The sequence below is a fragment of the Triticum urartu genome, chromosome 2 (genome assembly GCF_003073215.2).
Source record: "Triticum urartu cultivar G1812 chromosome 2, Tu2.1, whole genome shotgun sequence".
NCBI classification, from domain to species: Eukaryota; Viridiplantae; Streptophyta; class Magnoliopsida; order Poales; family Poaceae; genus Triticum; species Triticum urartu.
In genome coordinates this window covers 678,411,771-678,428,674 of record NC_053023.1, presented here as the reverse complement: position 1 = coordinate 678,428,674, position 16,904 = coordinate 678,411,771, and the positions used below count along the sequence as shown (strand labels likewise).

General features: G+C 44.9%; 2 protein-coding genes across 2 annotated transcripts; both read left to right on the top strand.

The window, feature by feature from the left end:
• The first annotated feature begins 9,530 nt into the window (after nucleotides 1–9,530).
• Nucleotides 9,531–12,364, top strand: LOC125537832. The gene is made up of 10 exons (XM_048701146.1): nucleotides 9,531–9,877; nucleotides 10,445–10,707; nucleotides 10,811–10,878; nucleotides 10,953–11,082; nucleotides 11,161–11,428; nucleotides 11,508–11,604; nucleotides 11,713–11,837; nucleotides 11,931–12,002; nucleotides 12,118–12,259; nucleotides 12,361–12,364. The coding sequence occupies exons 2-10, from the start codon at nucleotides 10,540–10,542 to the stop codon at nucleotides 12,362–12,364; spliced, it is 1,074 nt and encodes a 357-aa protein (XP_048557103.1). The 5' UTR covers nucleotides 9,531–9,877; nucleotides 10,445–10,539.
• A 2,867-nt stretch (nucleotides 12,365–15,231) lies between these two features.
• On the top strand, nucleotides 15,232–15,963 carry LOC125537831 (pectinesterase/pectinesterase inhibitor PPE8B-like). Its single transcript, XM_048701145.1, is given in 1 exon segment — nucleotides 15,232–15,963. A coding segment is annotated over 1 exon segment (732 nt).
• Nucleotides 15,964–16,904: the final 941 nt, after the last annotated feature.

The following is a 16,904-nucleotide window of genomic DNA, read 5'->3' as shown; positions in this document are numbered from 1 at the left end:
AGGGAAGCGATCTAGCAAACAGGTTCAACCGCAGCATTACACTCTATGGGGACAACAACGAGAAGTATAGTATACATGCCACAGATGGCTGTTATGACCCGCTCTCGTATCCCCTCTTTTTTCCAAGGGGGGAGCTTGGTTGGCATCCAAATATCCCTAAGCACAATGTCCCTTGGGAGGTTGCACAACAACCAAGAGGAAACCGTGATAACGATTCAGGTGCACCTGGTTGGTATGCTTATATGCCAGAAAAAGTTCTCTATCCTTCCATATGGTACCTAACCTTCTTCTTTCATGTCTTTCCACAGAGGGGAACAGCCGGTTGTGTGTCTCTGTCAGGGACTACTACTGTTACCGGCTACAGACGCGCCCTACGATATTCAACCCCATACTACACGGAGCACGCCTGTTTCAGCAGTGGGGTGTCGACATGTTCATCAAGATTGAGGGATGTAGGCTGAAGTGGATCAGGGACCACCAGAGAGAGATACGTGCCGATCTATACCAAGGCCTTGTGGATAGCATCGCGGTTGGGGAGATGCGAGCGAGCGCTGTTGGGAAGAGGATCGTGCTGCCAGGGACGCATCAAGGAAGCAACCGAGACATGAAGCGGAGGCAGATGGACGCCATGGCACTGGTGCAGACATATGGGAAGCCTGACATCTTTTTGACTATGACATGCAATCCTAGCTGGGAGGAGATACTGAATGAGCTGCTTCCTGGCCAGACACCCCAGGACCGACCAGATCTTGTTGCACGCGTGTTCAGGGCCAAGCTGGAGACCATGAAAGAGATGTTGTTCAAAAAGCACATCCTTGGTGTTGTGGTAGCGCATGTGTATGTCGTCGAGTTCCAGAAGAAGGGCCTCCCCCATGCACACTTCCTGCTGATCATGAATTCAAATTATAAACTCGTGGTGCCAGAGCAGTATGACCGCATCATATCTGCAGAGCTCCCGGACAGGCATAAGTATCCAGAGCTCTATGCCATGGTCGTGAAGCATATGATGCACGGCCCATGTGGCAATCTTAATCCCAAAAATGTGTGCATGCAAGACTTGAAGTGCAAGAGCAAGTACCCACGACCGTTCAACCAGAACACCTTACAGGGGAAGGATTCATACCCGGTTTATCGACGGAGGGACGATGGTCGTCAGGCTAAGGTCCGCCGTCAAATGCTGGATAACAGATGGGTCGTGCCTTACAACCCTTATTTGTTGCGGATGTTCAACTGCCACATAAATGTCGAGGACCAGCATCAAGGCCGTCAAGTACCTTTACAAATATGTATACAAGGGTCACGATCGAGCTTCATTCAGCATTGACCAGCCTGACAGCAACGGGGTTGTAGACGAGATTAAAAGGTACGTTGATGCGAGATGGGTTACTCCACCGGAGGCGATGTGGAGGATATTCGGCTTCAACCTTTCTGAGAGTTTCCCGTCGGTCCTACAGTTGCTGCTTCATCTCCCTAATATGAATAGTGTCACGTTCAAAGCAGGAGAGGACCTGATCGATGTCGTCGCCCGTGATACTGCATCTAAGTCAATGCTGACAGAGTATTTCCTCGCTAATCAGCAGCACGTGTGGGCTCGGGATATCCTGTACAAGGACTTTCCGGGAAGTTTCACATGGCAGAGACAGAAATACTGGAAGCGGAGAGAAAAGCAGCACCAAGTAGGTCGAATCGTGTCAGCCCATCCAGCCGAGGGGGAGCGGTACTTTCTGCGAGTGCTGCTTAACCACGTACCAGGCAAGACATCCTTCGAGGACCTGCGGACCGTGGACGGAGTGCTATGTGATAGCTTCCGTGAGGCTGCCGAGAGATTGGGCCTCATTGAGGCCGACAACACACTTGACGAGTGTCTTACAGAGTCAACACAGTTTGCAATGCCAGCCTCACTCAGGAGGCTCTTTGCAACTATCTTGGTATTCTGCGAGCCAGGTGACGTGCGCGGTCTATGGGATAGGCACCTAGACGCGATGTCTGATGACTACCGTCGAACACACGCGTGCTCAAAAGCAGTGGAGCAGATGGTGTTGCTTGACATCAGGGGCATGCTACAGTCCATGGGCAAAGACATAGCGTTGTTCCCTCTTCCGGACATCGACCAGACCTATGACACTACTGGAGGTGAGGCCAGAGAAGTCACCGAGGAGTCCGCCATCGAGGTTGACGTGAACGACGCTGATTTGGCGTCCTCGCTAAACCCTGAGCAGAGGCTTGCATACAATGAGATACTGGCAGCAGTTGATGCTGGTGATGGTGGTGTATTCTTTGTCGATGGCCCGGGAGGCACCGGGAAGACCTTCCTATACAGGTCACTTCTCGCAAAGGTTCGAGGCGAGGGCAAGATCGCGCTAGCTACAGCGACGTCAGGCGTCGCGGCTTCCATCATGCCTGGAGGAAGGACAGCCCACTCGAGGTTCAAGATCCCACTCAACATTGAAGATGGGGGGTCGTGCAGCTTCACGAAGCAAAGTGGGACGGCCAAGCTCCTGCACATGGCTTCACTCATCCTATGGGACGAGGCCACCATGACGAAGCGGCAAGCGGTTGAGGCACTAGACAATAGCATGCGGGACATCATGGGACGATGGGACCGACCATTCAGGGGAAAGATAGTTGTGTTCGGTGGGGACTTCAGGCAGGTGCTTCCGGTCGTCAGGAAGGGGTCACGGGGTCAGATAATTGATGCGACCCTGCGGAGTTCGTACCTTTGGAACGGCATGCGCCAGCTAAGGCTCGTCACCAACATGAGGGCGCATAACGACCCGTGGTTCGCAGATTACTTGCTACGGGTAGGTAACGGGACCGAGGAAACTGACGAGGAAGGCAACATAAGGCTCCCCGAAGATATTTGTGTGCCGCCAACAGGAGACGGCGCTGACCTAGAGAAGCTAATCGACCATGTATTTCCTGCTCTGGACGACAACATGGCTGATCCAAATTACATGACATCTCGAGCGATCCTCTCCACCAAGAACGACAACGTTGATAAGATAAATACGCGCATGATAGAGTGCTTCCAGGGCGAAGAGAAGATCTACCACAGTTTTGATAGTGCAGAGGATGATCCACACGGCTACTATGCCCCCGAATTCCTTAATAACCTGACTCCCAACGGGCTGCCTCCGCATGCACTCAAACTAAAGATAAATTGCCCTGTTATACTGTTGAGAAACATTGATCCAGCTAATGGGTTGTGTAACGGCACAAGGCTTGTGGTCCGGGGTTTTCAGAGGAACGCCATTGATGCAGAAATCGTGCTAGGACAACATGCTGGTAGGAGGGTGTTCCTTCCTCGGATACCTCTCTGCCCATCCGATGACGATATATTCCCTTTCAAGTTCAAGAGGAAGCAGTTCCCTATTAGGCTCAGCTTTGCCATGACAATCAACAAGGTGCAAGGGCAGACCATCCCAATTGTCGGGGTGTACCTACCGGACCCGGTTTTCTCTCACGGTCAGCTCTACGTCGCATTGTCTAGAGCCACAGCGAAGAGGAACATTAAGATTCTCGCCATCAAGGACAATGGCAAGGGTAAGGAAGAAAGCAAGAATTCAAAGAAGCGAAAAAGATTTGAGCCCTTATTAACGACCATGAAGAACATAGTGTACAAGGAAGTCCTTAGCACATGAAGTCACCGGATCAAATTATAGCAAGTCAAGGTAAAGTATGTTCATTTCTGCATTACAACCACATAACTATTGTAGATTTTATTAATGCACACTAACCTGAGTTTGTTGCTGTGTAGTAATCAGGCATAGTCAGTCTTCAGAAACCATGAGTATTCCTTTCGCGACATCTACCCGTCCTGTACCTGTTTAAGCTGGAAATAACAAGAGACAGCGTGAAATTTCAAACGGATGCAGGAGGAAGATGTTTCGATAGTGACTTGCTAAAGAAGAACAAAAATACTAAGGTGTCGTATTTCTTTCTAATGCATATGTTCTTTAATATGATCAAAACCTGTGGCATCTAATCTCATATATAGCAATATAAAAACTGACTTAAACTTCAATTGCATAGAATCTCTTGTTAGAAATACATGGACAAGGAACTATGTATCTGATAATTAATGAAGAACCCAAGCTGAGTGAAGCCATCAGTGATCTCCTCATATCTCTACTATCTCAACTATTAAAGGATGAGTTTTTCTAGGCGACAGATACTTCGATATGAAGTCTAGGAACATAATCCGTTGATCTGCTTTTTTCTATACCTCTGTGATAAGATTTAGCACGCAGCTGTCCTTAATTTCTAACACGTTCTTAAACATCAATTTCAGGCCTCAAAATTCAATGAAGAAGGTGATTCCAAAGTACCATGTACAGGATTAGTAACATCAACCTTAAGCTATTTGCCAAAAGATGCAGACCAAGCTTTGCATTCGATTTTTACAAATGGTACATTAGTATGACTGTCACCATTGTAGAGTACTGACTTTTATGTCAGGTTACCTTGCATAAATCTGTATGATTCTGACATTGTGTTTGGCTTTGTTTAAATGCATTGCGGGTCTGTACAATTCGAAATTTGGTCAGGATTGGCAGATCGAATCTCCAGGAAGAGGAAGCTAGCATCCTTGACCACAGTTCTTTGCCTGTTCTACTAAAACCAAGTTTTACTAATTCTGTTCCTAAAAAAACTATAATTTTGGGTACGCTAACAAATTTCATGTGGTAGCCTAAACAAGTTTATGGAAACAGAATTGGCAAAAAGTCCGTATCCAATCCAAACAACCCCAAGAAAGGTTTAATCCTCATCTCACTAAATAAACAACCTTATCCTAACCGTATACCGATACTACACATCTAGCTAGCCTTATATATATAGGAGAGATTCAATCTACCTCCAGTTTTTTGCTTCACCGGCGGTGCCAATCCAACAGACCTACCAATGCAGAACGCGGAGGGAGAAAGGGGAGTCGACCGTGACAAGGTAAGATTCGTGAGCACCTTCATCCTGATGCACAGGGAGGGGAGCAGAGCTCGGTGGCGAAGAGAAGCCGTCGACGTCGTGGTGCACCACGGAATCCACTCCTGCTCGTACTCCGCCCATCCGGGCGAGCACGGCTTGCTCAGGGTCTCCTCGAGCTGCACGGCGCGCGCCGGTCGCCGGGCGTTGCCAGCAGAAGATTCCGACCGGCGTGTCGCCGTGGGGGGGGGCAGGGGGACGCGGGGCAGGGGGCGCTGCGCGGTGGATGCCGCCGCCCAGACTGCGCGCGCGTCCGCGAGAGCCCTGCCTGGCGGATCTCGCCGGACACCAGGGAGTGATGGGAGTGGGTGTGGGATGCTCGCGAGGGCGTAGCCAGGCCGTAAGAATGGTTCGGAGGCGGGGGCATGGGAGGTTGGGCCAGGGATTGGTGCCTCGCACCGTCGCTCGCCGTGCGGATGCGCCCCATGACGCGCCGGCGGCTGCACAGGGGAGCTGGGTAGGTGGTAGCTGAAGGGAAAAGGGATAAGCGGTGAGGAGAAAGTGAGAGCGGTGAGGAGAGAGTGAGACTGAGAGTCACAGCTGCACTTCCTTGGTTCCTAAATACGAAGTATACTTTTTTATAGAGATTTTAATAAAAGATTACATACAAATGTATAAGACATACTTTAGAGTGTAGAATTACTCATTTCGCTTCGTATGTAGTCGATGTTTGAACCGAGATATTTAAGAACGGAAGGAATAGAACTAAGGTATTTAGACAGTCTGTCACTGCTATCAAATTTCTTAGATGTCTGTCTTTTTAATCTTTTATTTTGCATGTTGCATATGAATTATTATACTATTCCTAAAAATAATATGGCAGAACTATATTTAATTCATATATTTCACTATGCAGAATGTGCCGCTGACAGATATGGATATTGTTAACCATGAAAAAGAACCTATCAACAAGATCGGTGTGCAGATAGAAATAATAGCAAATTCGCGTCATAACAAACCAAGAAGAGCAAATACAAATATTACACCACAAGGTATTTACTTTCACAGTGATTATCAGCCTTATCATTTCATTGACCTTTTTTATATGTAACTAATTTGGCTTCATGTTGTCCCATGACAGATTATATTTGCACAGCGGACGATATTTCCATTATCAAATCAATCATGTCCTTACATGAAAAAACAAAATTGGTGCACATCAGTGATGCATTATTAACGAACGCTGAGATGAGATGCCTTACGCATGATGATGTGTTTTTGCATGATGATGTAAGTCAAACCACACAAACTCTCGTAATTAAACATCAGTGTCTCAAAATTTAAATGTATTATATCTTTGAAATTATAGGTAATAAATGCATACATATACTGCATAAGTGCCCAGGAGCATCTGCAAAATAGAGCGGATGGAAAGGTACACATAGCAAGCACGTTTGTGTCTTCCCTGTTTAAGAAAGATAAGATAGACCCGGCAACACATCGCCACATTGTAAAACGAGTGAATACTTTTCTGGAGCATGACATGGTCAGTCTTAACTCACTACACTTATAATATATGAAGCACATCTTTTTACCTGAAAGTGGTTACGTGATATATAATATTTATTACTTCAGGTATTCCTTCCAGTTAACATCAGAAAATGCCACTGGTATCTATCAGTAATCAATGCGAAGAAACGAGAGATACAGGTACTGGACTCGCTTGGAGTTGGAATGGGCCGCAGTGACCTCACTATGACGGTAAATGTCTGCTTCTTGTGTTTTCCTCTATACATTACATTCTCTTTGCTCTAATATGTAGTGACAATTTTCCATTTAATAGTTACAAGGACTTGACAAGCATTTAAAAATCGCATGTGATATGCCGGAGTTTAAGAGAGGTGATAGGTGGCAGGACCTCGATATTATGAATTGGACAGTCGTAGACAAGTTCCAAAAGCCAATCCAAACAGATAGGTATGATGAACACATCTCATAATCTGAACTGAATTATAGAGAAATTTATGATAGAATAGTCTTGTGAAAACATTATTGATGCAAAAATATGGTCTTATTTGTTAGCCAAAACATTGAGGTAATAGATATACATTGGACAATAAATGGAGACATGTACAATGAACATTATTACTTGTTTAAATACTTTATTTATATTGAGATGAAAGCCTAAGGAAATATTTTGATATTGTAGCGCGTCATATGGATTGTTTATGTTAAATTGTATGGAGTATTGGACTGGAGATATTTTGTCTGATAATTTCACTCAGGTATCTCTTTTTTCATAATAGCAGATTTCATCTCAATGGTGCTTTTTAACAAATTATTTTTAATTACTATATGTAGAAGGACATGAAAGAATTTCGACGAAAATTAGCTGTCATATTGTTGGAGACAGAACTTAATAAGTTAAAAGGAAGTCCAATATATTATCGGGCTGACAATGAAGAAAATGTATCTGACAATGAAGAAAATGTATCTGATTCTGATGTTGAGTTTTTGGAGGACCGAAAGCGTAAGCGGCAAGATTCCCATGATGGAGCCGAAGACAAAAGCCCCCTTCGGAACCACATCATGGCCGCGGACCCGCAAGATTTAGTTGATGAACTATGCCACCACATCATGTCAATTAATGATGCTACTTCCTTGGAGTAAGGAGCATGTCTAAGAAGTATAAAGTTTCAATATACACTATTACAATGTTACAATTATTAACTTTTATCTACAGGAAGGAGTGGGTGCGAAGTTCTAAACCCCATCCGATAGGATTAAGTCTTAGAAGGATCCAAGGTATACTCCGCAGGGACCAGCCGTTGGACATTGATTGTTTCAACATGGCTATACGTATACTTGCAAATGACGAGGCCTTACTGACAAGAGATCCTCCTGTGCGCTTTATGGATCTACAATTTTGTGTAAGTTACTGCACATCACAAATTATTATTATCATTGTCACCATCATGTTCCTTAACCATTTTTTACCCAGACGGCCGTGATTGAAGCTGCCCTCGCTTCCGCACGAGATTTAGATTCGCGGGTACAGCCAGATATTCAGGCGCTAGCATCATTGCTTCGTAGCTCGACTGAGATAGACCACACCATCTCATCATGCAATTGGGTAAGTTTGGTCTATTTTATATGGTAGTCGTGATTAACATTTATTCTAAATGAGTGTTGCTTGTAGATATTGCTTCCTCATGCATTCCTCGGCCACTTCATCTTGTTCGCAATCAACAAACATGCCCGTCAAGTATCTATTTTGGACCCACTTATTCCGTCCTTATCTTCAGAGAGATATGCATTAAAATTTCAGAGGGTTGCATTCTACCTGAATGATGCACTCGAATTAGCACAACCGGGTTGGAAGTCTGATACATTTTTCTGGCCACGTAAATCACCAATTGATGTTCCGACGAGCATAGACCGGTAAGTTACTCTGAAAATCAATATGTACATTTTATATTTATTGTCATAACCTCCCAAGATAATGATAGTGTATTCATCTACAGGAATGAATCTGGTTATTTTGTTTTCAATTTTATGCTCTCATGGCATGGTAACAAATTTGTTCGTCCAATTTGCACGGTGGGTATTCTATATTACACGTTCATAAAAAGTTTGAAGCGAAATTGCATGCTAACATCATACATTGCACATGCAGGATGGTTATGAGTTGAGAAAGAATTTGTTGATACACTTGCTCGAGTATCATGCGAATGAAGCTGAAGACAACATCCCGTATGATGTACGAGAAATTCTCAAGTGCCTCAAGTAGGAAGTTAATAAGAGATAATAAACTGGACTTGATCTCTACGCATCGGTGGTCAGACTATAGTTTTTTTATCAGAATTTATTTGTTCATCTCCATGGATTTGTTTTCCGTATTTGCCATATGTTGTGGCTATTTATTTATAAGCTTTTGCGATGCAATATGTATTGGAGGGGGAAAAGGTTAAGCTTCGTCTGAATACAGATGCACTCATTATCTTATTTTCAATTTTATGCTCTCTGGGATGGTAACAAATATATGCAAAGGCATGTAATTTTTTTCCCTCTGTTATAAAACTCTCCGACACAATATTTACTCTTTGAAAAAAAAGTCTTGGGGAATATATGCACTTAGCCTACAAATCGCCCGCAAAATGCAAAGGAAAACCGAAACAGCTTTACGCATGATACTTGTGCCCGACCTGTGCACGACAAGCAAATCCAGTTACTACTGCTGTTCTCAGTCGTGTGCGGCTGGATTCCATCGTCGTCCAGCTATCGTGTAATTTTTGTCGTGTGTAGCACCTCTAAAAAAAGGCTCGGCCTGCGAACCGATTAAAAAAAGCCCGTCTGCCGCCGCATGGCGATACGCGTCCCGGTCTGCTTCCCCGTCCGCCGCCGCAGGCCGATCTGCTTCCCCTCCGCCGCGGCCCCTCTTTCCCCGCCCACCCCCCCTCCCCTGATTTCCTCCATGGCAACTGACGGTCAGCTCGAAACTGGCAACCGCCGGTCAGCGTTGTTATGTGATCGTGGAGATCGTCGATGGTGGAGCTATGGCAGTTATCTCCCCACCCCGCATGATAAAAAGGTGCAAACCTCCCTTGTCTTGAGTTCTCCCTCATTCTCTCTTCCTTTTTACTCATCGGGCCACCGCTGCCGTCTTCACCTCGCGCCGGCATCAGCGGCGGCAGTGGAGCGGACGACGGCTTCGTGCCTGCCCTCGGTGCGTGGTGAAGGGGCGGTGGCGGTCGACGTGATTCGGCTGGGTGCGCGCGACACCGCGTGTGGCGCTGCTCCGACTCGGCGGCGCGTGGACCAGGCCAGACTCGCCGCATTCCGGTCACGACGCGCATCCAGCTCTGCTGCAACTGCCGCTTTTTATCATCCACGGTCACCTGCGACATTCCACATACAGGCCAGGTCTGAACAGAGAAGTTACCTGCCACACAACAAGGTAACATACATTCCCGCCAATCAGTTTCTTTGGATGTAATGGAAACAAATAATGCATGAGAGAGATATGGAGCTCAACTCCTTCCTTTAGCAATCTATGCATCTCCCAGTAAATCCTTGCATCTTAGAGGCTTGAACCAACGTTGCTTCATTTCTTGATAGTAGTTTTCTTTTAAATATTATACTACCTGAATGCCCGTGGTTCAGTCGTTATATTCATACTATGCATACATAAATTCAGCCATTAAAAAAATTAATCTGAGAGCCAGCATGTGCATACCTTAACAATTATTCATTGATTCTTCCTGCTAAGCTTTATTAGCTGCAAGTGAAATGGTGGGAGAGCACTTGTCGCCATGGCCGAATCTAGCGACAAAAGAACAATTTTCACTTCTCAAAGAGCAATTTTCACTTCTCAAAGATGTTCTTTTACTTTGGCAGCTGCAGGCCACATATATATTAGTAGTCCTGTTGTACAACTTTGATGAATTTTCCTTTTCCAAGTTATTGTTGGTCCAGTTATTGGCCTCTCTAAAAACATTTGTTTTCACATGTCCTTTGCTCCCAGGAAATCTGGTTCAAGCTCTACTGTTGTTTTATAGAAGAAAGTTGGAGGCGGCATTCGAAAATCCAGCAGGTTCTTCTTCTGGGTATGAAAAAAAAATGACTATAGATTTCGTGGTCTGCCATTGCTTTTCTATTTCTTTGTGTTCTTGTTGTATCGGATGGCATGATTGGCATCTATTTCAAAAAGTCCATATACTTCAGCAATTGACAGATTTTGCTATCATACAAGTCAATAACAATAGGCATCGATTGCAAACTTTAGAGGTACTATGCATGTGTGTTAGAATTTTATTGATTTGTATCTATCCTTATTGCCACTCTGTTGCTTCCAAATTTAAATGTGACATATTTTGTTAAACTGTATTAGATGGCGCCAATTAACCTTAGACGTCAGCGGACATTTGCAAACTTCACAAAAAAACCAGTTGAGCCTAGGTAAGTTTAACATGCTTTCTCATATTTGAAAGAAAAGGAAAACCCTGTTAGCTAATTTAAGCTATTTGTTATAGATTCATAGACTTCGACGACATCGAATATTCTGATACATTCAGGACTTGTAGCATCTGCGTGAGGGTAGATGTCAAATTCCCGGTTAATCCGAGTGGTGATAAGCTTCACTTCATTCTTATGGACAAAACTGTAAGTCTCAAGCATGTTAGATTGCTAAAATAGACATTTGTTTTATCATCATCTAACATTTCCTAAAACAATTCTAAGGGTGCCAAAATCGAGGCTATAGTTGCCGGAAAAGATTTAGTGAATAGATTCAATATTACATTGCACATGGGTCGTAAGTACATCATTCATGGTGTTACTATGCGGCCTAACTTTGAAGAACTGGAGTGTAGATACATTCAACACACATATGAGTGTTCCTTCAGCGCAAGGACATTTGTTGAGTCTCTCTCACTTCAATTTCCAACATATCCCAAGCATTTGATGCCGTTCCAAGAAGTTCAGAGGTGTCCAAGAAACACTTTCGTAGGTATGCATTCAAGCATATAATACTTACTAACATAGAGATAATCTTGGTATATAATTTTGACTAATGATAATTGACACAGACATAATTGGCATAGTCGTTCATTATGATGGACATGAACGCATTGGGGGATACCCAGGTGCTGAAATATATAGAGAGGTCACCTTCATGGATATGTGGTATGTGTACTTGGTACATAATAGTTCCAACTCTTTTATACCGAATAATCGAAATTAGTTCAAAAAGTCCTTGACATGGTTACCATTTTAAAAAATTCCACATTGTAGGGGCAAACTTATAGTTGTTGGGATTTGGGGTGGCAACTTGATTCAGAACTCATATAGGTGGTCAACAACTGAAGGCAATAAATCTATTGTCCTTGCCACTATGCTTCGTAAGGATTGCAAATACGGTAATTGAAGCATCTATACCAATACATGTATTGCATATTCTAAGGAAGTGTATTGTTATGTCAACCTAAATATATTTTTTATCTTGGCAATAGGAAATCTGGAAACTTCAAATTACACCACCCTTGCATTCAACCCGGATCATACTGCAGCACGCGCACTTGATGGTGAGTAGTTATGACTTTTATTAACTAAAAATCAATTACTTACGACTGTTATTAACATATGTAGACAAATTTTAAATATTATTAAATGCAACATTTATAATATATATTTTTGCAGATATTCACCAGAAAATAATAGGTGGGTTGATTGATATGAAGTTTGTTCAGCAATTTATTGAGTGGAGGTGGGCTTTCCTAGCAAGCAAGTTGTCTACAAAGGATCCCCGACACAGGATGTATACAAAGAAAGCTCGGCGCATGTAGTAGAGATAGTAGACATTGGTTATGCCTATTACGCATAATTGTGTGTTTCAATTTGTAAGTGTAGTTATCACGTACTTGGTTTGTATGTACTATGTAGGTGACTGTTTCGTCATATTTGTTTGTGTCTATGGTGTTTTAAGGGATGTGCTAATTTCACGGATGATTTAGTTATTATCTACATTTAAATGCAAGTTTGTCCATGTTCATAGATTTTGAATTACCTATGACATTGTTTTTTTGTCAAAATATATTCTATAAAAAGCACTCATTTAAAATATCCAAGTCCATGCTATCACTTTGTCGAGTAATCTTTTCACATCATATACTTCATATTTTGTGTGTCCGTGGCAACGCACGGGCATTCAACTAGTAATAGACATAAATGCCTATCGTGCAGTGTACTGTGTGTTATTTTGTTTATACTATCAGACAGGAGATGAAGAAAAGAAAATAAGAAAAAAAAACAAAATCTCAAGGTCCCCTCTTTAAGTTAGTGTCATCAACTCATCATACGGGAGGGAATGTTGAGGGAGGCGTGTGAGCGTGCATGCACGCCACAGCAGCAACTTGTGGAGAGTGGACTGGCGCACACACTTGCAGATACTGTATACGCTCATGCCCGTGCGCCGCTGAAGCGCGTGCACCAGCTTGCGGCAGCTGCAAGCGATGCGTGCAGCCATTTGCAGTCTTAAAAACTTCAGGCTGGAGGATGCTGCCAGCCAGTTGCAGTTGCGGTTGAGCGTTGAAAGGATCAACTCAAGGATTCCGTTGGCACTCACCTCGCAGTCCACCGTTGTTTTCTGCCGGCGAGGCAGGCAGGCAGGCTTCGTCCCGGGGTGCAGCTTTTCTCCAGATCTGCGCGCAGTTTGTTTTTACAGCTTCCTTCCTCGAGTAGTAATCATCGGAGTACGCGAACATCGGGAGACGGTCGACATCTTTCTCTTTCTCCGGGAGAAGAGTGAAAATATTGGAGTACAAATCACTGGCACGCACGGCGATCTCTTGGAAGTATTCGCGGTCGACTGCTGATGGAGAGCCGGACACAGCCAACCTCGGCTGCGGAGTGTGGAGTACGAGCAACGTATTGGAGGCTTCCGAAGAAAAGAGAGGACGTGCACGATATCTCTTGCTGCAGAGTACTCAGTGAGTCACGCACGGGCTACTTGATGGTGAGTGGTGACGCGGCACATCATTGCTCGTCGTATGCCGACACCAACGAGTGCGCCAAGCAGCCATGGTGCATCATCTCCTGGTGGCTCTGACTCAGCGATGGGTGGCGAGAGAGACGTACACAAAAGAAAAAGAACATACGGACGCACGCGCTCAGCCAATCTGACGTGTGAATTTGTGATATATTTCTCCCCTCGGCCGTTCAGGGCCTGTTTGGTTCCAATAAATCACCTAACTTATAAGTCAGGTGATTTAAAACCAGTGATTTATAAGTCACGCCTGTTTGGTTGTCAACTGACTTATAAGTCACCTGACCACATCTTTTCATTTTGTTTTTTTATATAAAGATGATGTGACCCACGTAAAAAGGGGTGACTTATAAGTTTTAAGTTGGGGTGGAGCAACTTATGACTTATAAGTTTGGATGATTTATAAGTTCGGTCTGTTTGGCAAAATAAATCATTTTTTTTCACTTTTCGACTTATAAGTTGATGACTTATTTGAAATCAAACAGACCCTCAGCTTGCTCGACCCACGCATTGCAAGACTTGCTTCGATTAGCTTTCCACAAGTGATTGGTAGTGACGTACGAACTTGCTTTTACCAAAGGTATAGTTGTTGTTAACTCGTGAGTAATATGAAAACATGAAGGACAGGGTCAGAATGCTTTCCTTTAGAGCATGAGCACAATCAAATTCAAGCACAAACATGGAACAGTAAATTTCATTTTGTTAGCGAAAAGTTGAGTTGTTCTTACTGACGGTGCCAGGACTCACTTGTTGCGATGTCAATTCTCCACTGTGATTCAAACATGCGACAATTAATCGCCAAAATTTAAAAGGAATCAAGATTCTTCTGCAACGCGTCACAGCTTTGTGCGTAGCACCGCCACTCACAACAAAGTTTACAAGATTTAAATTCAATAGTATGAAGGGACACCAATGAGGCTAGACCTCCATTTATGTAGACTGGCTAAATGCCAGTGCGTTGCCAGGGTATATAAAAAGTATACAGACACACAAACGTTTATTATACTCCTCCCGTTTCTAAATATTTGTCTCATTAGAGATGTCAAATGGACTACCACATATGTATTGTATATAGACATATTTTTTAGAGTAGATTCATTCATTTTGTTCCGTCTGTAGTTACTTGTTGAAATCTCTAGAAATATAAATATTTAAGGACGGAGGGAGTAGTTCAGGAATATGTCTTGAACATGACAATATGATTTCAGTTCCGAAGATTTACCTTCACTCTAGCATCTTGTTTCCCTTGTTGGACTGTATGACACTTCCAAAAACAACAAGGTTAGCTACAGATTTTTCTGATACGATGGTTGCAACGTCCTAGTGCAAAATACTTAAACTATAGGCACGGAGCATCTAAGGTCATCTCCAACGGCAACCCGTAAATTTTCTCCCGCATCCGTCCGCGGATATAGATGCAGGAGACCGCCATCCAACCTTAGTCGCATACATTTTGACAACTACTTGAACCAATTGGACGAAATTGATCAAACCAGGTGAATTTTCATATAAGCGCGGCCGGTTTCATTGAAACTGAAATAATTTGTACATAAAACCAAACGATATTTCGTCCGGTGAAACTTATGACCTTAAAACAAAACCCTGGAGTACAAAAAAGATGATTTCCTTAACAAAAAATCAACATGGACAGGGGGCATATGCCCCCCCCCCTTTTCTAGGTCTATTTGTACCTCAATCGCACTAGGGCCTCCATAATGCTAGGGCCGGCCCTATCAACATTGTAACCCAGTCATTTCATATTCATAGGTATGATTAAACACCTGACCGGCCTGACGTATGCATGCATTGCAGCGGTGGTTGGTCCGGGGTTCATCACGCGAGACTTGACGTTCGAGAACACGGCGGGGCCGGAGAGACACGAGGCGGTGGCGCCACGGAGCGACTCGGACCTCTCCGTCTTCTGCCGCTGTGCCTTCGAGGGCCACCATGACACGTTATACCAGCACACGCTCCGCCAGTTCTACTACGACTGTCGCGTCACCGGCACCGCCCACTTCATCTTCGAAGATGTCATGGCCGTTTTCCAGATCTGCCTCCTCCTGGTCCTCGACCCGCTCCCGGGCCAGAAGAACACCGTCAAGGCCCAGAGATGCGTCAACGGCTCTTTCAACAACGGCTTCTCCTTTCAGTTTTGCAACGTCTTCGTGCAGGACGACCTCCTACGTGCGCAGGCCAACCAGACCGACAAGGCCACCGCCACGCATACTTTCCTGGGCCGGCCATGGAAGACGTACTCGTAGGTGGTGTTCATGTAGATGGAGTCCTACATCGCCGCCGTGGTGCAGCCCGAGGGGCGGCTCGCGTGGGACAAAAACCAAACCACGCTCAGCACGCTCTGCTTCAAGGAGTACATGAACACGGGCAACAGCGCCGACGTCTACGGCAGGATGAGGTGGACGGGCTACCACGTGAATATGAGACAGGCCGAGGCCAACAACTTCACCGTGGTACAGCTCATCGGCATGAATGCGGGCAGGTGACGAAGGGCGAGAGCGCGCACGGGAAGGGGGAGGGCTTTTTTCGGGGGTCAGAAGCGGGCTTGGGAGCGGTCCGGATTCCCGCAAACCTCCCTCATTTTTGTCTCCGATTTCCGGGAGAAATCGCGTCCGGACCGCTCAGCGGACAGATATAAGTCGGCGTTGGATGGTTTTTCCAATCCAGACTGTTGCGAGAGGTTTGCGGGTCCGTGTGGAGATGCCCTAATAACATTAGACAGCTTTGCTTAAACTAGTGTATACACGTAATGCTGATAATCAGCGCTCCAGGCTTTTTGCCAATACACGAGACAGGTGCCCCACATGGCTAATAATAGACAGAAATGCCCATCAAACACGAGACGAAGAAAAGGAAAGAAAAGAATAACAAAACGTAAAAAACTAGAGGTCACCTTATAAGTTAGTGTCATAAGAGCATCTACAACTGGATATGTCAAATATGACTCTCAAACGCCTCCGAATGCACCTGGGCGCTTGCGGGCAATGACCAGACATGTCTCAAATTTTAGTAGTTGCACCCGGACATCTCATAACAAATTCTTAAATCCATACAAGGACATGCAAATGAACTAAACCTACATACTACATCGATCACCTAACTACTCATCGTCGGAGATATTGACGATCTCTGTGTCCGGCACCGGCAGTATGGGCGGCAGCTGCAGCTCCGGCTCCTCCCGTGCCTCCGACTGCTCCGCTCCAGCCTCCTCCGCCTCTATCTCTGCGTCGAGTTTGGCGAAGAGCGCGTCGGACGCCATTTGCTCCTGCCGGAGGAACGCCCGGTTGGCCTCCACATAGGCGTCATCTTGGATGGACTCCAGGATGGCCTGCTGCTCCGCCATCTCCCCTGACTAGGCGACGGCGAACTCCGCCTCCACCTGCTCCATGTTGAAGCCTGGTAGCTCCTGCTCCAGCTGCTTCGCCTC